The sequence below is a fragment of the Nyctibius grandis genome, chromosome 3 (genome assembly GCF_013368605.1).
Source record: "Nyctibius grandis isolate bNycGra1 chromosome 3, bNycGra1.pri, whole genome shotgun sequence".
Classification (NCBI taxonomy): domain Eukaryota; kingdom Metazoa; phylum Chordata; class Aves; order Nyctibiiformes; family Nyctibiidae; genus Nyctibius; species Nyctibius grandis.
The window spans coordinates 39,486,038-39,509,509 of NC_090660.1; the positions used below are offsets into that span (position 1 = coordinate 39,486,038).

At 37.5% G+C, this 23,472-nt stretch overlaps 1 protein-coding gene across 1 annotated transcript in view; it reads right to left on the minus strand.

Moving 5' to 3' along the window:
* The window catches only part of LPCAT1 (lysophosphatidylcholine acyltransferase 1), a 63,146-nt gene that overhangs the window by 17,566 nt on the left and 22,108 nt on the right, over positions 1–23,472 (minus strand). Inside the window, exons 6-9 of the mRNA XM_068396698.1 lie at positions 22,370–22,428; positions 18,453–18,487; positions 14,792–14,846; positions 11,093–11,175 (exon numbers count right to left, since the gene is read on the minus strand). Of these exons, the coding sequence (XP_068252799.1) occupies positions 11,093–11,175; positions 14,792–14,846; positions 18,453–18,487; positions 22,370–22,428 (232 nt within the window). The remainder of the gene's footprint in view (positions 1–11,092; positions 11,176–14,791; positions 14,847–18,452; positions 18,488–22,369; positions 22,429–23,472) is intronic.

Here is a 23,472-nt window from a genome sequence, read left to right on the forward strand (position 1 = left end):
TGTATGACATAAGAAAGGTAGAAGAAAAAATACTCCCAAGTTTTTATATGCCAACAATTAAGTACTCATTTTTGCTTTATTTCTAACTTGATGCTCTGTATTAATAGCAGCACCAAAAGATACTTCAAGGAAATCCTGATACTGTAGTTCCACTGCATTTGCTGTGCCAAAGTCAAGAGAAAGACACTTTGGAAAAGGCCTTTAAGAATTCAGTGTACAAATATAAGATGCAATTTAGAAAGCAAACATTGCTCCATAGGAGTTACTCAGCTGCCATGTTTTCCATTATACTTGATTTTACTTATATTCGTACGGAACGTTATCTCCTTTGTGCAGCCTTTTCTACTTTGATTAAATCTTCACAAAATTTGTTTCTTGACTTACCTTCATTCGTTTCATCTACAGGTTTTGCCACCTTACTACTAACCACCTTTTTTGTCTGTGAAGTTAATATACAGTAATGGCAAGATTGATACAAAAGCCTGAGGCATGCCACTGCCATTTTGGCTTTGATGAAAACTCTGCATTCAATTCTATGCTTTACTATAGACAGTTTGATCTGTAATGGCAGTTACCTCTCATGCAATAACCACTTAATTTCTGTTAAGTAGCCTCTTCCCCAGAATCTCGTTACAAGGCTTTGAATGGCAATGTAAATAACATAAGCCACTTCTCTTTTATCCACCAATTAATTGTCAAACTTCAGGAATTCTAATACATTAGTAAGACAGGCACCTAACATTAAAGCTACTAATCAGGATTTCTCTCTTCTCTCTAAGGCTGAGAAAGTCAAATATTCAGGAAGAACACCTCGCTAATAGACATTCAAGCTCAAAAGTACCAAATATGTTAAAAAAATAGATATTATTTATAAGCTACTAATGAATAAACCAAGGACACACAGGGTAGTGATTCTGGATGAACAGCCTCCCCCTTGCAAGGAGACACAACAAACAGGAAAGAACAAACGGAAAAAGCCAACTAAACCAAAAAGATACAGGTACATAGAAAAGGCATCTTAAAATCCTGCAGACTGCTAAAGGCTAAATTGCCTCATATGGGTGATCTTAAGCAATTAAATTCAGTTTCTCCGAATTTTTCATTTCTTGATCTGTTCCCGTTTCACCACTCTACTCCTCTTATGAAGAGTGTCCTAGTAGTATTTGCAAATCAGTAAACCACCTTAATGGAATGGACAAGAGGTTCTTGTGATACCATATTTCATCCCATAGACTTATGGTTAACATAGTAATGAATGTTGTGCAAAATCCAGATGAAGAACATCCTCATTCTGGGGGGATTTAAATCCATTTCCAAGTTCCACCTGACTTAGAGATCAGGTATTCCAGGTCTTGCCAGTACTTACATTATATGGTATTCAATGTAACTGTTGTATTATACAATATGAAATCATTGGTATTATACAATACAAAAAACAATTTTCCTTGGACAAAGAAAAAGGGGCAGATGAAAGAAGGAGAGTCTATCCTGCCAGTTTACATTATTTCCTATTCCCTTCTTTTGTGCTGTGTGTGCACTAGATCATCCTTATAAACTTTCCTGTTAACTGTCAGTGAAATAGCTGAACTCCTAGGGCAGCAAGAACACACTATAAGCAGTACTATCCAGGGCAGCTTACATAGAAGAATATCTTGTCCAGCCAGGCACATTACACCAAATTTCATCAGATCTTAAGGCAACAGTAGGTGTAGCACACAACAGAAATACAGGAACTTAGGGGTGATCAGCTGAAGCATAGGGCAACTACACGGAAGAGGGGAAGTTGGTTAAAAATAAGCTAAAAGAAGAAACCAAAAGGGTAAAGTGTTAATTTGTGGTACAAAACGACACACCATATTAGGGAATCAGGAGAAGTGACAAGACACCAAAAAAATTCTCAAAGGACAAAAAAAAATTCCAGTATGACTCAGCAACTCATTAAAGGTGGCAATTAGAACGAAAAGACTTTTTTTTTTTTAAAAACATGTTCTCTCAAGGAAAACACATACAAGTTAAAACATAACCAATAAGGTGGCAAGCCAAAGCAAGAAACAGTAACTCGTTAAAACTAAAAGTCAGAAGCTTTTCAAAGACATCAAAAAGAAGGTGACTAAGAAAGATCAGGCCACTTAACCTGGGGGGAGGGTCGAAGCCTGACTGACTGCCATCCCAGAACCAATGCCAGATTTAAATAACTTCTCCCAAATACTGGTCCCCAAACATGCTGAAGGAGGCTAGCCAAAAAGGAATTAAAAAAAAAAAACCAAACCACAAAACCAACCAACCAACCAACACCAAACTTATGATACAGAACAAATTCGAAATAAGAACAGGGATCATCTCAGACTCAGCCAAATCATAAAAGGAAAATATAACATGCATCTTTTTATAGCTGTGTGCACCCCTTACAGAAGGGGCAGTATTTGGGCCAGACTTATAATGCTATCAGTACAGGAAAATTCCCACTACAATTAATGCCTGCGTGTATGCCCAGTGTCAACACATAACAGAAAAGGACGGAGAAGGATAAAAGCATCTTCTCTTGCTCACCTGTTGGCAATTTTCCAGCCTTTGGACTTCTAAAAAAAGCAGAATGAACTGAAGCAGTGTGTTTATATATACATACAGACTTTCAGAATTACAAAGATGAGAAGTAAAGAAGGGGAAGAAACAACTTTTGCTCACAGTAAAGTTCAGCCACAGGATCAACCAAGGTCAGATAAATTAGAGTTCAAGGGGCTCTTGGGTTCAGAAGATAAATCACAAGCTGCATAAGGCTAGCAGTTTAATATAACAGGACCTTGATTTCAGCTCAGCATGTTGAAGAAACTGAAGCTGGGGAACATAAGTTCATTATTTGTGCTAAGACTTGTGAATTTTTCAATTTCTTAGAATAAAGACTGGCATACTAGAGTTCACTGTAAAGCCTGGGTGCAACTGCAACTCGCAGGATTTTCTACAGAATCAGTTACCAAACTATTCCAACTCATCTCCAGGGCAATCTTTTTCTACTTCAATTCAACTGCTGGGGAGGGGTTTGTGTGGGGGAAGATAATTTCGATCCGAGATGCAAATTTCAAGTGCAACCCAATGTTTTTAATAAACTAGGAACATAACAGCTTTTCCCATATCTTCATCTAGAAGCAGTTTTTCCCTCTTTTATTCATACTACCTCTGCTTTCACAGTCAGTTAACCTGAGCACAACCTTTTTAATGTTCAGCAATTTTATATGGTCAGATGTGTATGTCTGGCTTGATATATCTTAAGACTTTTTCCCTCCCTACCTTCTCTGAAATGCTGGCTATTTACCTTTCACGATATCTTACTACATGAAATACCAAAGTCAGCAAGTCACTTCAAAAAAACAAAACCAAAACAAAACCAAACAAAAACACAAAAGCCTTCTTGCAAACCCAATCTGTTACATCCAACAGTTGTACTTGTTAAATCCTGACTTCTCACACCAAACAGCTCCCTATGTCTAACGCTTGTGCAGTCATAATATAAAAATAAATTATCAACTTTCTCATTTTCTTCATACCAATCCACTACACATACAAAATTCTGAACACAAAACAGAATGTGACTGCTGTAAAATTATGCAAAGTGAGAGAAAATAGTACAGGCAATATTGTGACATTCTGAATCTATGCTTCAACAAAAACACTTTCAAAATGCTTTACATTGTTAAGAAGCAGAACTGTGAACTAATACAGAAAACATTCCACAGGCTGCTCAAAAGAACCCCTTTAAATCAACTAGAATCTTTATAGGGTGCTGAAGACATTAAAAGGATAGCAAATTTGGTATTTTACTTCACTATTAGATGTTTAGGAAAAAGACATACAAAACATGGTGGACAAATAACCCCAGCTTCTAGTGGTCATCTGTATAGGAACTTCCTGAACCAGAGACTATTTTTTACCACTGTCATTTAGAATCATTGATTGACCAAATTTTTTTACAGTATATCTCAGCTCTGAATTCATTTTATGCATCTGGTAGTGAGTGCCAAAATTTTATACATGTTTGAAAGCATATTTCCATTTACTTTTAGCTGATCTAATGTTGTGTGCTTTCTATCTCTTCTGCTATGGAAAGTAACAGACTTGCCTTACTATGCATTTCCAGAACACTCATGGTTTTACTAACCTTCAAAACAACCCTCCACTTCCCCCCCCCCCCGCCACCCCCCGCTTTCTCTTTTCCTTTCTTTCCCAAGCTGAAGAGCTTTCACCTATTTAGTTTTGGAAGGCCAGGGTAGATAGCCCCTCTTCTCTCCTTGGACTACTGCTTTGTGACATTCTCCAAGCAAATGAAGCTCCAGTCATAAGAGTCTGGAGTTCATATCAAGAATATAGTATCTCATGATGGTTTAATTTTTAGACATAAAAAGAAGCTGCTAACAGCTGCGTTTATCCCTTGCATTAAGAAAATGGGTCCTGTAATTGCTGGTCTGGGTAAGATCTTGTAGGCTTGTACATCACAAATCTTCAAGGGGTGAAAAATGAAGCAGGTTCTTTTTGTGCTGTCAGCATTCAAAAATCTAGTTCAAACCAGGCTGTTGCAAAATATTACTTAACTTTAATAAATTTATTTCTTCCTTGAGAAAATAAACTTAGCAAGAAGCTGAACAGAGTTGACCGTGTTCAGTAACTGTATTTGCCTAATTGCCACACTTACAGCATTCATAGAAATAAACAGAGTGCACAATGCAGCTCTCATCTCCATTTTTGTGTATGGTCTGAAACCTAAACAAATGGATACTTGTTAACTCCAGCACTTCAGTAATTCCACTTATACTGATCCTCATGCCTTTGATGGTATGAAAATGACAAAAAAAAAAGTCTTGAATTTCATGAGTGCTGAGCGTCCAACCAGTGCTTATGCAGAATCACATATAAAACTTCAGACAGCACAGACACAGAGCACAGCAGTTTTTCCAAAGTTAGATTTAATTTGCCACCGAAAATACAACAAACAGCCATGAGATAGACCAGTAAGCTACTGTAAACCTACACCCTCAAAGCTATTCTTCAGCAACTAGCATTACTGTATCACATACAGTGGCAGCGATTTGATGCTGTCAAAGCCTGCAAGAAACAAAAAATCGGATTTTGACTACGTAGACAATGACAAAAGGTAAAATGGACACAAAAGACTATCTGTAATATCTTCTGCCTTCGCCAGCACGCTGGAAAAAAGGATTAATTTCTCAAAAGCAAAACCACAATCCTCATATGTCAAGCTGATAAGAGTTACTGCTTTAACAGTATGACCTGCTCAGACAAAGGTAAAGTGATCCTGGCAAGGACTTGACAGAGAAAACATAAGGAAGACAGATGTTTTCAAGTTCCATGTCTAGCACTCTGCACTTTAACTGACTTGAGCATCTACTGTAAACATAAAAACATGTATTTAAATGTTTGCATAAGTGGAGAAGAAAAACAAAGTTATTGGAAAAATGCAAACCACACCATGACATCTTGATATTTCTACAGGAAGTCTGTCTTTCTGGGCTTGCCACAAAAGAAACTGAAAAACTCCTGGTTAGTGTCATGTATGTAGTTATAATGCTGAGTTCTAACACCAGAAAGATCAGAAAAATGAAATGCCTAAATCAGGAACGCTAACAGAACTTCAGTTCTGAGGTGCTTATAGTTTTGAAAAGCAAAGGGGCAAAGGTGTCCAGTTTCCATCAGGTTTCAGTCTAAATATCTGCCATATGCATAAAAACAATTAACAAAGTTGCAAGATTTTAACTTCCATTTTTTTTCCCAAATTGTACTATCTAAACCATATTCTTCCCTATTTTGAAGATAGTTTCTGTAAGAGAAACTAACAAAGTAAAGCAAAACAAATTGTGTTTATACATTAATAAGTGTCCAACAGCTCTGTGTATAATTATTTAAGCAGCTTACACCTGTAATTATGGATGAGGTTACTTCAGACTTGCACAAAAAGCCTGCAGTGCAGATTTTCACAATCAGCTGCCTGCACTACCATGGGCTTTTGTGTACAAAATGAATAGTGCTAAGTACATGCAACTAATGAAAAGCTGAGCTACTGACATACTCCTTTTAAATGTATTTGAGCCCTAATGGATAGTAAGGTAGTAACAAATTTTGTTTTGCAAAGTGGGAATGGAAGAGTTACTCACTTTTTTCTTTAAAGCAGTATTTCTATACCCGAAACAGTACTTTGAGTACTTTACAACTATCAGATGTCTTCCAGAATAAAGGTGCTAATGAAAATCAGGTGTTCAAGAATCTATTCAACAGGCAAAAGGCTACAATGCCACAATAAAAAAACAACTAATTTTTTTTTTTTTTTTTAGGGAAAAAACAACCCAAACAAGCAAACAAACTTTAAATGGGTATCAGTAAATTAGAAACTATGATGCATAAAAACAATATGGAAAGGTAAAGACAGAGGAAAAAGTTACAACTGATGCAGCTACGAAGCATAAGAGTGTTTTTGAAGCATAAGAAAAAAATATAAACAGTGACATAACTTATTACTAGCTGATAGTAAAATTGCCAAGAGGCAAGAAAACAGCTGTCATATGGAATAAATACTTTACATTAGGAAACAGTTAAGGTAACATATCTTACAAATCACAGAATCACAGAATCAACCAGGTTGGAAGAGACCTCAGGGATCATCGAGTCCAACCATTGCCCTGACACCACCATCTCAACTAGACCATAGCACTAAGTGCCATGTCCAGTCTTTTCTTAAACACATCCAGAGATGGTGACTCCACCACCTCCCTGGGCAGCCCATTCCAATGTCTAACGACCCTTTCTGTAAAGAAATTCTTCCTAATGTCCAACCTGAGCTTCCCCTGGCGAAGCTTGAGGCTATGTCCTCTTCGAAATATAAGAAATACAAATAAAATGAGGTACTTTCCAATGCTTTAACAGTGGTAGAAATGTTTCCTTTATCACAGAGAAATTTTTAGAAATAAATACTTGTGATGGCAAGGTCAGATGATTTGTTTCTAATAATTCTAGAAGAGCTAGGATTGAAGCCTCAGGTCTACACACTGGCAATTTTACAACACTACCGTAGTTCCAGTAAATCATGAGTTAATACTTTGAAGATATATAAAAAAAAGAAAGTAATAACATAGGCCAGAAAGCTTGACACTCAACTAGAAAATACATAGAAGAAAGAGTAAGTGCTGAAATTAATAAATTAACAGATCAAAGTAATCCACGCTGACTATCATCAATGTAAGGTGGTAATAGCTCACGTATATGAAGACGAAAATGACAGTTCTGCAATTGTAAGTAATGCTTACAAAAGTGAGCCAATATAATATGTGTCTACACAGCATAACTTACTAGCATGGTGGTTTCAGAACTGTATTGCAGCAATAAAGAACACATGAAGTGAATTAAAATCACCAAATTTTGTTTATTTATTTTAAAGAGAGAACCTGCAAGGACTGTTCCCCTATTTAAAAGCACTCAACATTTTCAGTGATTCGAAATTGATTCTAAACACACTTCCTCATAGCATGTTGAGGATGAGGAGGACATTGACTAAACAGGGCAGCAGTCAGAAGGTGGCCAGAAAGACCCAACAAGACAGACTCACTCAAACAAAATAGGTTGTGTGAGAAAATCAAATGCCAAGCATATTGATAGGGAATAGGTAGCGGGCCATACTTTAAACAGCAGATTAATCTTATCTGCACATACCTTTTGTGCAGATTAAGAAAATGATCCAAAGGAAGACAAGCACGGAGTAACTATTCAGCAGCAGTGGCTATCCTGCATGACTAATGGCAGTTCTGATCACACAGATAACCCCCGAAACTGAAGAAACAGTGAGCGGAGTGGCTGTAACAAGACCACATATGATTCTAGTTTTTGGCCCAATGCTATTGAATAAATATCTGTTAATGAGAATAAAGGTTGAAGATCACAGACACTAAAATACTGGTAATTGGATAGGTGAGATTAAGAAACCCTTTAGAAAGAAACTTTGTATTTTTATAGATGCTGTAAAGCAATCAGCCACTAAGGCTTGGATCTTGCTCATCCTCCTGATGAGGACAACTGCAACAAGAGATATCACTACAAGTTATCACTGCTTGAAGCAAATAACCACAGGCCCAACTGAAAGATCTGTAGAAGTTGTGAGTCTTAAATTGATTTTCTACCATGACAGTGCCCTTTAAAAAATGGAAATGTATCACCTGGATTCTTGTGGAATTTGGTGACGGATCAGTGCACAAATACTGAAACACCATCCATCCGGAGATCAGCTCATATTACATTTGAATTAAAGCATGAACTAGGTTTAGTTTACCAAAAAAGCCTGTGAAATGCAGTCCTGAAAAGCAGCAGGAAAGGGTGCTTGCAGAACAGTAATTTGGACCAAGTAACTTCTGGTCACAATGTTCACATCAATGAGATGATCATCCCCAACCAGGAAAAACAAACCAGTGTGTTCATACTCAAATGGACGGTATATGGCAGCAGAAAAGATGAATGATACAAGTGGTGGGTTAACACTTGACTGCATCTTCAAAAGTAAACAATCATTGTCATCCTGGATGAGAAGGAATACAACAGACCCATAGAGCACTACAGGAGTTAAAAAATGGCATTTCCTTTGTTATTGGTATGGCTACCTGAGGGAACGTGAAGCACAGGAGGACAGTTATTCTTGAAGTTCCTGGCCTGAAACAGAGAGTCTAAAGGCCATCCTCACTTTTCACGTTTTGGGTAAGTAAATTCATCCATCCTGCAAGAAACAAATGTCCTAAGGAAGCAAACCCCTGTGAATGACAGTATCTCCTTTGTCAAATATTCAATTTATATATAAGTGAACAGGAACTACCTCGAGACCCCCATCACTTGCATCTGTGGCTGCCCACAGATAAGCTAAACAAATAATGCTAAACCAAAAATTCTCCGTAGAGATAACAAGCAGAAGCAGCGTAAGAATCAGACATCCTGTCAAGAGCTTTGTTCAACACTTAATAGAAGATGTTCACAAGACAAGATTATGATGAGGACAAACAGATTCCAGGAGTGGAAATTGTATCTGTTGTTGCACTCAGCAAGTTCTACCAACACCCCCTGAAATTAGGGGCAAGACACAAGGTTTTGCCACGACACTGGTTCTAGACTCACAAATACATTATTATCTGCGACTGCCACCTCTGCTGCTGTAAAATATCCAGTAGGATTAGACGACTCTTCCAGAAAAACATGATGGCAAGGAAGAGGAAAGCAGACATCTGAACAGATCCTGAAGTGACCTCGTGACATCAAAATAGTACACTGCCACCCATTCAATCTTCAAGAAAAGGAGACAAATGTAGATGAAGCAGTAATACTGTCCTTTATTCAGCAATGCAGAGTACAATGTTAGCACCAAATAGCACCTGAGGTGCTAGAGTTGCAACTGCTACAGCCCCAGAACAGACTTACAGCATCTGAGCTGGTATCTCCTACGCCAAAAGCCACATGAATGGTCTGGGAGAGTCTGGAGAAATGACACTGGAAGTAAGCATCTGGAAGTGGTCAGAAGTAAATAAATTTTCGCTATGTTGATGTTATTTTAACTGGTCTACAGTAATCGACAGCATCCAGGCGTCAGCATTGTTTTATTCCTAGCTGCATTTTAAGTTCAGAACTTTGATATCCAAACACATTTATTTTCCTTTCACATCAACACAGCATCTACAGCCCATACTCCATCTCAAAGCAAGCCATATTTGCTATCTCCCATTCTGACAGTCTTCCCTATAGACCTGCATCCCACTTCTGTTACCCCAAATGCCTAATCCTTCAGAGGTGGGAGGGAGAAACAAAAGGACAAGGAAAATCATGTCTCTCCTCCTATGCACACATAGGAGGGAAGGCTTTCAACATGCCGGTTGCTGTAAAGTTCTGCAGGCTTTCAAAACGTCTCCCTATACCACACAATCCCTTGTCGTCTGATTGGAGTAGAGTTCAGAATGAAGGTTTAATAACACAGTCTTCTACCCAAAGTCTGAGGACAACACTTATGTAATGTCAGCTGACTGTCTTAAACTAACCACAAAAGTCTTTCAGACCACTGCAACTCTAAGACAGGTTGATTCACACAGATCCTTTTGTTTTTTCTTTTGTGAGAAATGTCCTTTTATACAGTGGATCGAGTATTGATCTATTGCTATATATAGGCCCATCATCCTTAAGGAAACTCACAGAGCTGGGTTCTGCTTATAAACCAGAGAAGAATCACCAGTTTCTATCTACAAACTGGCCTTTGGTTGAAACTGGTAACTTAGAAATGGAAGACAAGTTACACAAAGTAAATTAACATTTCACAAGTTCTTTCAAAATTAGGATTAGAAAGATTCATGAAGCCTTCAAAAGTTATTAACGATAACTGTAAATACTGTAATGATCTCTGTAAATACTGAAAAGAGCATCTACTGACCAATGGAAGATTTACTGAAAGGACAAAAAATGAATGAACAAGAGAGGTTAATCAAAAATACAACAAAAGAGAATAAAGGTCTGCATATTCGATGTTGGCTTTATTATACACTATACACATGTTTTAAGTGTCATCACATTAACATTCAACTTCAATTAGTCTGCACTGTATCAGTGCTCTATTTCCAACAGAAGCAGCTTTCCCGTGCTTTACTATTTGAAATAACCACAGGCTAACAATGAATACACAAAACTATTCTTAAGCTCATTAAAAAAGTCATTGCTTAAAACGTTACCCTAACAGCACAAAATTCATTTACATTAACTTTCATAGAATTCAACAATACCTTTCTCCCCAGAAGACTAAGTAACCACAGCAGCAAGCAGAACTGGCTTGTTATATGAAGACATGTTAAAAAAAAAAAAACAAAACCACCAACTCCTACAGTTCCTGCTGTATTTGTGGCTCCCTGGTCTCCTCAGAGAGGAAGGCAACTCCTATATAAAAAGTTTTGTATATACTACTGCAGATTACAAGCTTCCTTGTAAGCAGGCAACTACACTGACTTGATTTAATGACATTTTCTTGATCCTAAAATTAAAATCACACATCTATTTTTATTCCATATTACAAGATACTTACTCTGCCATTACACGTCTGACGTTATTGGCATACAACACTGGGTTTTTTCTTTCTTCTTCTGAAGGAATATACACAGGTAGAAACTGCATACAGAGAACTGAATTATACCAAGAATATTTAACATTTTAAACAAACTCTATTATAGCACTATGGTGAAAAATGTATACAGTTTGTTGCTACTTACAAAATTATATTAACAAAAGGACTACAAAAAAATTAAGAACTCAACTCAAATGCTTAAGGATGCATCATACTTCTAGAAATTCATATAATGGTGACTCTGCTCACTTGTTACCTCATGGAACCCAAGCAGAGTTTTATCGTCCTTTCATAAGCGGGACCAGGAATTTTAAAATAATTTAAAAGTATCAGCATTTTCTTGCACAAACTTTTCTCTCACATCCTGTATTGTTCAGCTCTTTCCAGATAACCAAGAAAAGTACCTGCTACGTGAACATTGTTCTATAGCTTAAATATTAAGAATTCAAATTCTCAGGACATCGGGTATTTACTGTTCTCCCTGCACATTTTGAAATCATATATGACTGCTTAATGCACACATCAGAACTGTTTTTATCTTCTGTTGTTGGAGGTTTTGAAAAATTTCTCCTCCAAATTGGACACTAGTTATCAATACTCAATTGAAAGAAAAATTCTAAATAAATGTAGATGGCCACAGAATCACAGAACAGTTGAGGTTGGAAGGGCAGTAAAATTAAACCAGAACTGCTGGAGACCTGCAACAGAAAAGGCAGCTTTCACAATGGAATAGCCTATATTATAAGACCTTCCAGCATTTGGCTATGTTTTTAAGTGTTCATTGAAATATGATGTAAGCTCAAGATCATGGCCAGTCTCACTGATAAAAACCCTCAAAACATCCCATTTCTGCTAAGTAACTAACTTCTCACATAGAAGGAACAAGAAGGGACCACTCCAATTCCCACCCCTGCTCAGTACCAGACAGACAATTCCCTTAGTAGTGCAATGCAACGAGATAACTTAGTGCATAAGTGAACAAAATGTTCACAATCCCATGGGAAGCTTCTGAAGTGGACACCAAAGTTGTAATAAGCTTAGTTACATTTCATATAATTACCTATGGGTAGTACAAAATGGGAATTATGATCCAGAAATTTCACACTGGTCTTTAAAAAAAGAAAATAACAACTGGGGAATAAACAAAGTTTATCATTTAAGCAAATACTTCTCAATAACTATGAAGTTAGCTATATTTTCAGAATTGCATAATGGTATAATCAGCAGAATCCAAAATGCTGCCATTAGATGTTTGTCTAACTGTTTCTTAGAAGTATTGAATGATGGACAAATCTGTATTTATTTTGGGTTTTGCTACAGTTTTCCCTATATGCACCACTGCAACTAAAAACATACGACTCCTGTCTTCTAGGTTTACAAGCAGGTACACCTGCCTGATGTGATATAATACACAAAAGGACAAAGATTGTGAAGCTGAGAGAGATGGAGAGATTGTTCCTTCAACTTCCAAGCCCCATTCTATTTCTTTGAGTTGCAAATTGCTATCAAGTCATTCATCCAAACATAGGACAAGTTTGAATATGAGGTGATTTCAGAGGCGTTCTACATATCTGTGCCTAACTGGACAGAAATAGTACGATCATTTCAGCACCACTAACAAAACTAAGAGAAGAACTCTCAGCCGCTGCAGACTGTGATGGATGTATGAATACTGAAGCTGACAGGCCAGCAAAACAAACTGACATGAGCCAAACCAAACTACATGTGCAGATGATCATATACCCTTTCTTCTTCCTAAGACTGCTTGCATGCCAGTTCTAAGTACAGGATGGATGGACCAATATTTATAATAATCTATTATAAAATCTACATAGATGCTTGCTTCTCAATATACATGCTGGATGACACACATGGTATGCCAGAACATACATTATATGCAGAGAAGCCCAGACTAACAAATTTCGGATCCTGATTGCTGGCTGTTAGACCTTACTAGCTATCATTTAATCAAAAACATACTGAAGTTGCGTTGTTTTGCTGTACACTTTAAGTTATTGGATCTTCAGCAGTAATTCTGGTATCAAGGCTGGCTGGTATTTGCCAGTATCCCTGTGCTGATGGAACAAAGCAGGAATAAAAGCCAAGAAACTTTGCAGACCAGGGGAAAAACATGACTTTGAACACAGAATACCTCATTGTTCCTCTACATTCCTAAATATGCTGCACTTCCTTACAAAAACAGATTCAACAGATTCAACAAGTAGCTCTCAAGTACTCCACCTCGTACTTGAGAGCAGCCTTGCAAATAGCTCTGCTTCTCTACCCTCTGCCAGCTCCTGCTTTAGTATGGAGTATTTCAGAAAGTCACTAGCTTTTTTTTTTGTTTTCCTTTTTTCTTTTTTTAAAGAGAACCAAAGATCATAACTTGTCCTTATGCAAGATCTGTATGAGCTACAGAAACTCAGCATCTGCTAGCAGCTGCTGCCTCAAAAATCAAGAAAGCTCAGCAGTGTGCACTTCTGTGTGAAAGAAACCATTTTATTTTACTTGCCTAGGGCAGAAAACCATGTTCCTGAGATACAGTAAAAATCCTGCCAATCAGCTGTTTTGTCTTATCCCTGCATGAGGCAGTCACTCCCTGGCCCTTCTACTGACAATGGGCCACTATTTTGGAAATAATTTTTTTTTTTTTTTTTTTAATATACTATTAGTAGCTGAAAACATGCAACTAAAGTGGTAACACAAACCACAAATTTTTACAACAGATACAATGGCTGGTATTTTGTGCATTCAGTATTTTTGAGAAGAATTTATAGCATAAATAACTAAACACAGTGCATAGCAATGATAAATACCATGATTAGCATATGCTATGTTACAATAGTCACATACATGTGTATGTAAATATGTAATAGTTCTTCCTACGAATTTACCCTGCCATCAGTTCCATCAGTCAGAGATGAACAGCTGCTTCATTATTAAAAAACAAGCAAAACAATTGCAGAACATCTGTTAAATATTTTACATCACACCTTTAAAATATTGTACTTCTCCACAAAAACATAATTATTCTCTGTAAAATGCATAAGGACAGCAATGTAGAAGGGAGGTTTCTAATTGTTTTTTCATTTTCACTACAATAGTCTTCAGCATTAGGATCACAGAGTGTTTTCCTCTAAACAAAGTTAAGAATATACATAGATTTTCTTTGCGTTTTCCGATTTCACGTTCCGAACAGTGCAGCCTAATAAAAAAATTAAATAACCTATTTGGCCCATAAGAAACCACCTACAATGATTTTTGTCTAGAAGATAGTCCTTCACTTGTACATCAGCATTCACACACTTGGATATCTAACATATACAGTTGGTATACTAGCTGGAATAGCAATCAGGCCATGAACAGACTAGAAATTTGTTCACAAAAGACTCCTTAAACAGAGTCAGAAATCTATCTACTCAATTTAAATGAAAAAGAAAGTAAAGTCTTAAGTCAAGTGGAACACTATTTCATTATTCCATTTTTAGGCTACTTTTCAGACACAGAAGCCACTTGTCTAAAACATAAGTGTCATTTTAACCTGTTTTTACAGACATACATACAAACAAATTTTGAATATAAGCTTTTACTGTAGAATTAAGCACAATATCATGTATTCTGATACTTCTCAGAATGCACTGGTTTTTTTTTTTTACTGACCTCAATTTCCACAGAATTGTGCAACTGACACAAAGTAAGCCACAGAATTTCTAACCTAAAAGGGGAAAAAAAAAAAAAAAAAAGGAAAAGGATGGAGGAAAAAAATTACATGTAGTGAAACAGTAGCACATTATGCTCCAAAGTCTGCAAGTAACATTCCTACGTGTAGGTATAATCATGTCCACATAAAACCAGAAAAGATCTTTGAGAGTACTTCTATACATTACATTCTGTAAGGTGGAACAAAAGCAATTTACACTGAAGTTGCATCTTAAAAGATATCCAAAAGCAGGAAGACAAACAGTAATATGATATACAGGTACTAAGCCATACACTAAGATATGATGTATGCATAATGTGTAAAGAAAGGGTAAGTCTGTTTCAGGAAAATGCTGCATTCAGCATAGAATTGGCAAGATTAATTATAACCACTAAGATTTTATCATGACCTTGGTTTGGAATCAAAGTTCATTATACTTCAGAAGTCTGTTAATGAAATGCAGTACATGTGTTTTAGTAGCCTAAGACACAAGATAAGTGGAATCAACTTGACCTTAGAAAGCAGCAAGATTCAAATCCAGGAAAGAATTTAGTAAACCTAAATTAGGGAGCAGCATTAGTAGCCACATTTTATACAGTATCTAGGTAGTTAGAGCAGTCAGTCATTGTGAGGGGAGGGCTGGTCAAAATCCCCTTAGGTAGATAAAGTGCAGTTCCTAGAAGCAACACCCTACTCATTTTGCTATACACTCATTCACAGCTGCAACACATTTTTTTTCCCCTTCTTTCCTACTGAACTTGCAACACATGAAAGCAAAGAAAAGGAGCAACAACAACAGTGGAACTTGTGATTTGAAGTTTACGTCACTGATGGGAAATGTGAAAGACTGGTTTCTAGGTCCTTGACAAGAGCATTAAAAAAACGCCAGTAAGTTAACAATTCAACTTTTCTCTCTACCAAATCTCTGTAATCCTCAAAAGATTAAATCATAATTATGAATATCAATTTAAAAAACTGATAGAACCTGTACCTAACTCAAGTCTGATGCTGATAGAACCTGTACCTAACTCAAGTCTGATGTAGAGAAAATTTAAGTTGTATGCTATAGTCAATTCTTGTTTTCATGGTAAAGTCAGTTGATCTGCTTTGAATACTGTCAAACTAGTAAAAACATTACTTTCCATAAGTGGAAGAAAGTGCATATGTTTCCATGTGACAAATTTTCAATCCATTTTAGAGGCTAAATCAATTTCAAACAAACAGAATACTCCTGGATACAGCAACATTTCCAGATTAAATTTTGGCTAACACTATGACAGAAGAAGAGAGGCATTTGCTGAGAAAGTGAAGACTGTATCAGTCTTAACAGTATTTTCTGGAAGACATCAGAAATACATTTTAGGTCGCTCAGGAGAATTAATTCTAATTAAGTAAAGCTGTAATTTAAACTGACCCAGTGAATTTGCATAACATCATATGCTGCCTCAGATTCTGATTCAGCTTTAATTTAATTTAACTTTATTAACAGAGGTCAGCACTTCCAAATAAGGGTTTTCTACACATGAAAGTGATCTGAGGCAACACACCTACAAGTTCCTTCCCTCTTCTTCCTCCTTCCATGTGTTCTTGACTCCTCAAGGTAGGACACAAAGCTGGAAGTAAGCTACTCACCTCTCTCCCCTCTGGCCGAGTTAATTTGCTAGATGAACTGCAGTGCAAACGCAAGGGAAGAGGTAGGAGCTCACAAGGAGAGAACAGAAATCCCTGCATGCAGTAAATGCTGCAGTACCTACTTACTTTAGACACTATCATGGATTCATCCACTTCCAATGCTATGACTTAATTGAAAGCTGAACCTTTAAAAGTTGATTTCCTCAAGTCTCCAAATCTAGACGTGTCCTTAATTAGACCCGGTTCCCAGTCCATTTGAAGGTGCAAAATTAATTGACAAAATTCTAAATTACTTGAATCTTGTCTAATCCCAATGGTTTCCTCATTACTACTAAAATACAGGATCTCAGGTGGGACATTCAAATCAATAGTTCCCAAGGAGGAGGCTAATGGCAAGCCATTAACCAGAGAATCCAACTTCCCTTTACTTAGGGTTCAAAATTTCTTGTTTTGATCTTCATCTAAACATTTCAAAACTTCTACTCCAACCTCAACATGAAAATAATGCTATAAAAAAATCATTTTCTTAAACAAGAAAGAATTGCTTCATTTAGTATTTTACATTACATGAATTTGCTCAGGAAGCTCTAGAATAATCAGAGAATGCTTTGGGTTAGAAGGGACCTTAAAGATCATCTAGCTCCAACCCTCCTGCCACAGGCAGGGACGCCTTCCACTAGACCAGGTTGCTCAAAGCCCCATCCAGCCTGGCCTTAAACACTGCCAGGGAGGGGGCATCCACAGCTTCTCTCTGGGCAACCTGTGCCAGTGTCTCACCACCCTCACAGGAAAGAATTGCTTCCTAATATCTAATCTAAATCTACCCTCTTTCAGTTTAAAACCGTTACCCCTTGTCCTATCACTACATGCCCTTGTAAAAAGTCCCTCTCCAGCTTTCCTGTAGGTGCCCTTCAGGTACTGGAAGGCTGCTCATAGGTCTCCCCAGAGCCTTCTCTTCTCCAGGCTGAAGAGCCCCAACTCTCTCAGCCTGTCTTCATAGGAGAGGTGCTCCAGCCCTCTGATCAACTTTGTGGCCCTCCTCTGGACTTGCTCCAACAGGTCCTTCTTACGTTGGGTCCCCCAGAGCTGGATGCAGTACTCCAGGTGGGGTCTCACGAAAGCGGAGTAGAGGGGCAGAATCACCTCCCTCGACCTGCTGGCCATGCTGTTTTTGATGCAGCCCAGGATATGATTGGTCTTCTGGGCTGCAAGCGCACATTGCCGGCTCATGTTGAGCTTCTCATCAACCATCAGCCCCAAGTCCTTCTCCTCAGGGCTGCTCTCAATCCATTCTCTGCCCAGCCTGTATTTGTGCTTGGGATTGCCCTGACCCACATGCAGGACCTTGCACTTGGCCTTGTTGAACTTCATGCGGTTCACACAGGCCCAGCTCTCAAGCCTGTCAAGGTCCCTCTGGATGGCATCCCTTCCCTCCAGCGTGTCAACCGCACTGCACAGCTTGGTGTCATCGGCAAGCTTGCTGAGGGCACACTCAATCCCACTGTTCATGTTGCTGACATTTTGTTTTAAAAAAATCGAAGTTGTATTCAGGAAAGATAATGGAAGCAGTATCTCCAAATTCCCTGAGTGTGACGACTGTTTCCATGGGACTAGACCAATTTCAAAAAATAGCCATACAGATTTTATACAGAAATACACCAAATCAATTTGCAGGCAATAAAATAGGTAGAGCAGAAGCAAGTAGTTTTACTTCAGGTACTTGGCTAAAAAAAATCTGAAATAAAAACCTAAAATCCATTCTGCAAACCACCAAAATCATAGCAGCAGGAGTACACCGTTTACACCTGAATTACTCTAACTGAATATTATCATAATTAGGGAATAATAGCTAAAAACCACAAATTAAACCCAAAGAATAAACCAATAACTAGCCATTACTACTTGACTATATACACCTATAAGTCATGTAAATAAAAACTAATGAAGGAAAACATTCACGAGACAAAAAATAAAACATAAACCACTTACGCTCCTGGCCCTTGCCATGTCCATGTGATTGTATCCTAAGAAAAGAAGCATGACAGTTGCAATTAATTATCGTATTTCAAACTTTTGTTACATTACAGATAGTATAACTATTGACATAGGACTAAAAGGTTTCCATGGAAACTTCAGTGCCCTCTTTGTAAAAGTTCTTAGCCTCAACAGGAATCAGCCTTTTATGTAGCTAGGATATATCCAGTAACCCAGCTTTTAAACACAGAATATCTATATTCATAAAACATTTAAAGATCCAGGGATTCTTCAAATGCTGTTAGCCTTGGAAAAGAAAGTTATTTACTGTAAGCTGATGTTCCTCAATATACATAGTCTATGTGTAATTTTCCTAACTCACCCTTCTCGACAGGGTGTCCCCTCAAGCGTCCTTACACTTTACTTGGACCTCCCAGCGCTAGGTATCAACACTCTGTAACACTTTTGAAGTGTTTGGGACCTGTGGAGATGACTAAAAGGAAGTCTGCTCGACCGACGTGAAGCAGTAGGACGAGTAAGACCTTAAGTCTTACCTCAAACAGTATTTTTCTGGTTGCCTTTACTCATAGGCAGCATACATCCACCTGCCTGATCCAAGAATCAAAAGGTACATTATAAGACATCTAAACCCACCAGTTTACTCTCAGGCAAGACCAGCAGCACTTTTAGATGTCCGAGATGAACAGTGTGTGATAGACTAAGAGAGGACAAATAGCAGTGAAAGAAGTGAACAAGATGCAAATAGCAAAAAGGGAACAGAGACCTGGAAAGGAGTACGTAACAGGTGACAAGAAGGAGTATGACAGTAAAGGTCATCACATTCTTAACTGTAAGACTAAGAAACAGCGTAGGAAAAAATGCAATACTTGGAGATGAGATTTAAGCATAGAATTAAGAATCTAAAAACCTGAAAATTAGTTCCAAGCTACTATTCTGACCAACTGTGAAAAAAATGTACAAGTCATTAATGGAAAGACAAGAGGACTCTGTAAATTCAGGTTTCTAAAAGACCAGATCAGAAAGGTATTTTTATCAACCTACTGAAAATGTTCCAGTTCAGTTCTACGCTACCATCCAAAACCATTTTAGGCAGTTTAGGTGATCACACATCCCATGATCTTGAAAAATCAAGTTAAACTCATGTTTTAATTACCATTTAGAGCAAAAGGCTGTTACAAGTACAAATGAAAGAAAGCAACACATCAATAAAAGGTGAAAAATGCGATTAATGTGATAAATCAACAGCTTGGAGCAAGGTCAATATATCATGAAGGACTACTAAAAATTTAGATCTTTACTTTCAACAATTATTTCAAAATCAAACAAAATATGACAAAGAATGATTCTATCTCTAGCAATCAACATAAGTGCATGAAAATAGACTTCTCCATGTAGTGATCTTGTAGAACTTTAATGTCTATAGTTTTACTGTTAAACTGTTCCTGGCAATTTTGATGTCTCTGATAAGTCACTGCAAGTAAATACTGCAAGTAAACACGTTATGGGGTTTGTTTTTTCCACAAGGAACTTTCCTTTACAAACCCTGACCATTGAAATGTAGACAGCTGATAGTTTCTCTAATCAGAGACTAGATCTGCCATATAGAACAACACCACAGCACTACATATATCCAACTCAGCTCTCTAAATTGCAACAGTGCAGAAGGAGACACAGAAAAAGTGAGATCTATAAAGGTACCTGGCCTGGGCAATAGATCACTGAACAGCAAATAGGTATTTTCAGAATCCAGCCATTGTGCTGGCTAGCTGGCAAGACAAACTCAAGCCACGTATCTATCAACAATCCTGCAAGAAATTCCCAAAGTGAATGTCACAGCAGACATGCATGCTTTTTCTCATCGAGAACATCAGGATGCAGCAGGGATGATGGCTAGAAATGCTACGTAGTGGAAAACAGGAGGCAGACCTATTTTGTAGGAGGCTCCTGCCAGCATACCCAATATTTTTATGACAAAAACAGCAAGCAGAAGACAGGAAGTGGTATCTTCCATACCTAGTTTAGATACCTCTTATATTTATCACAGCTACCAGCTTGTGCTTATGGACAGCATTCACTTTGATAGCATTCTGAGTACACTTTGAAACTTTTCTATCTAGATAATGAATCCTTTGAATTGTGTGGAAGTACGTCTTCCATACAATTTGTATTTGACACAAGAAGATACTGAGAATCATGCCAAGCTTCAAACAGCAGATTGGCTGTGTTTTTACATGCTCAGTCAACCCTAATACACCAAAGCTGCAGAAGAGATGCCGTCAAACCTCTTACCAAATAGCACAGTTACCTGTGGAAGACACTTGAATGGCTCTGTGATATTTAAACAGGTATATAGCCTTTCATAATTACCAGCACTCTGACAGAAAATTCAAATGAAGGAAAAGCGGTATACACGAACAAAATTAGTGTAAAAATTAATTGCAAAAAGGATTGCTATAGAACCTATGGACAGAGACATTAGAACATTTATTTTAACTAGAATATAGATAATAGCTGTCAAGCATCCAATAGGCAAAACACTACCAAACTAGATAAACAGAAGCAAATTTTGAATTTCAGGTCTACACAACACTTTAACCCTTACAATTTCTTTCTGCTCATGCAGAAAGCAACATGCAGAGGAGCAACACACTAACATACTACTCCTAAAGAAACACTGATAGAGGACCAGAGGCATCATCTACTGCAAACAATCACAAGCCCAAAGAAGAAAGGTATTCAGGGGGCAACCCTGACTAGAGAGAGAGTTCTTCATGGCAACCAGAACTAGATGTATTTGCTAAAAAAGAACCGAATTTACATCATCACTTTTGCCACGTTTCAGTCCATGGCAGAACAGCAGTACTTTCACTAGTTCTTGAACAGAGTACAAGGAAATAAACATGTAAGAGTGCACACACCTGCTACATTCACCTTAGGCTCTGATCTCGAAAAGCCTCCCAAAAGAGTCAGGTGCACTCAAGTCCAAGACTGTTCTCATTTGTACTGTGGAACTCAGAGCTCTGAAGGTAAATCAGAGCAGGCAGATCAAGCTAAAACAGTGGGGCGACTGCACACTGCATATCTGGAATTCACTGGCTAAACAGAGATCTTAATAAGAAATTCCTTTCTAAACCTAAAATGATAATATGCAGCGGTCAAACAAGACAACCAATAGGAAGCCAGAGACAAAGTTTGCTAGAAATGCTGTCTTAGTGTATGAAAACCAATGTTCTCTCCCTATTGTTCTTACTTGCTACCTAATTCTTAGCTGCATCCTAGCCAAAATAAACGTCACCTTCATGAATCATATCACACTCCTCCTTCCTCTCCTAATCCTAACTTTGCTGCAACTCTTCTGCAGCCCCCCAGTTAACCTAAAAATCAAAGAGTAATTATCACACCCCCACCCCATTAATGCTTACTGGAAGCAGACCACAGGAGATTAAATGACTCAGTAAGGCACTGAAAACTATTACCATTTAGCTAGTTGTGTTAATTTGTGACTAACATCCCCACAGGCAGGAGGTGCAGAAGCATCTTCCAGCAATAAACGATACTAAGAAAACTCTCCAGCACACACTGCAGTAACAGGGAGCACATAGGAACACAGATTCTAGACAGAAATTGACATCTGTCTTGTCATTTGTACAGTATTTCTTATGACAACCTTAACCTTCAGAGTGCTGTTTAGGAGTAACCTAATAAAAGCAGAAACATTCAAACAGTCTCAGTTATGACTATTTATATTGTTAGAGGCTTAAGAAATACATACTTAGCCAATATGCATTTATTAATGCTTTCCAAATTTCTAAACCTGATTACCTAACCTAAGACACTACAGAAGTGCCAATGCCCCTTATTGGAAGAGGAAAATGCCCCTTATTTCCAACTACAATACAAGCTGAACTTACCAGTTTGTTTGGGTAACGTAAAACCACTGGCTGCACAGGAACTCCAGGAATAAACGCTCCTAGAAGGCACACATGACACATAATTACTTTATAGTGCATTTTGGTACAGAAGAAATTTATTGCAGCAAAGAAAAAAATTATGCATTTAATGGGCTGATAGGCACAGGAATTAGTTGACAGTGAAAAAATAAGATCTGAAAGTAGCCTCAAAAGTAATCTAAAAAGCAAGCACTGGAAAATGACAATGTATACCCAACTTTTCAGGAGATAAATAATTAAGAATGCTTGCTTACACTCTTTAAATTATCATCTCCCACTTATATAAATTGTCATGTACACAAGTCAAAGCCCAGTACCAAATTCAGCTGTTAAAGGATTAAAAAAAACATATGAGTATGTGCAAGAGAGTTAAGTCAATATATTCCCTGTGGTCAGCAGTAATTTCTGGTGAAGAACCTATGCAAAAGAAGCTTTCTATTTTTAGCTGAGCAACACTGATTTATAGGAAATTTATAACCTCTGAAATAACAGAAGTTATTATGTAAATTCTATTCTGTAGCTACGGAAAATCTAATAGTTAGAAAGTATTGAACTAGAGCTATTGTACAGAAGCATTGCTTGTTTCACATGAAAACTACAGTTCTGATAAGTAAGTAGCACAAGCGTCATTTGCTAATCATTTTCTTGGTTTCTAGCACAAAGATGGGCAAGCATGATAACTATCTTGCTCAAGATTTCTCTAAACATCTTTTTATTGTGAAAACAATTAACAAAGACAGTTTCACTCAAACTATGCTATTTATAGCAATTTACTAAGTTCTGCCTAATATTTTGATTAAAATTAAGAACCAAATGATGGAAGTACATTGTATTCTTAGCATTACATTTGCTTTACTTCTTTTACATCTGGGCAATTATTCTGTAACTGCTAATGGAGTATAAACATCTTTAAATTAAGGTTGTCTGAATGGGATCCTGCAGAGATTTGGTTCTTGGCCCAGTGGTACTTTCTATTCAGTCTCCAAGAACAACAGCCTAAGCAACTTTTTAAAGAATCCAAAGATGACAAAATCCGAGTGGCAGACGACAACAGCACCATTTAA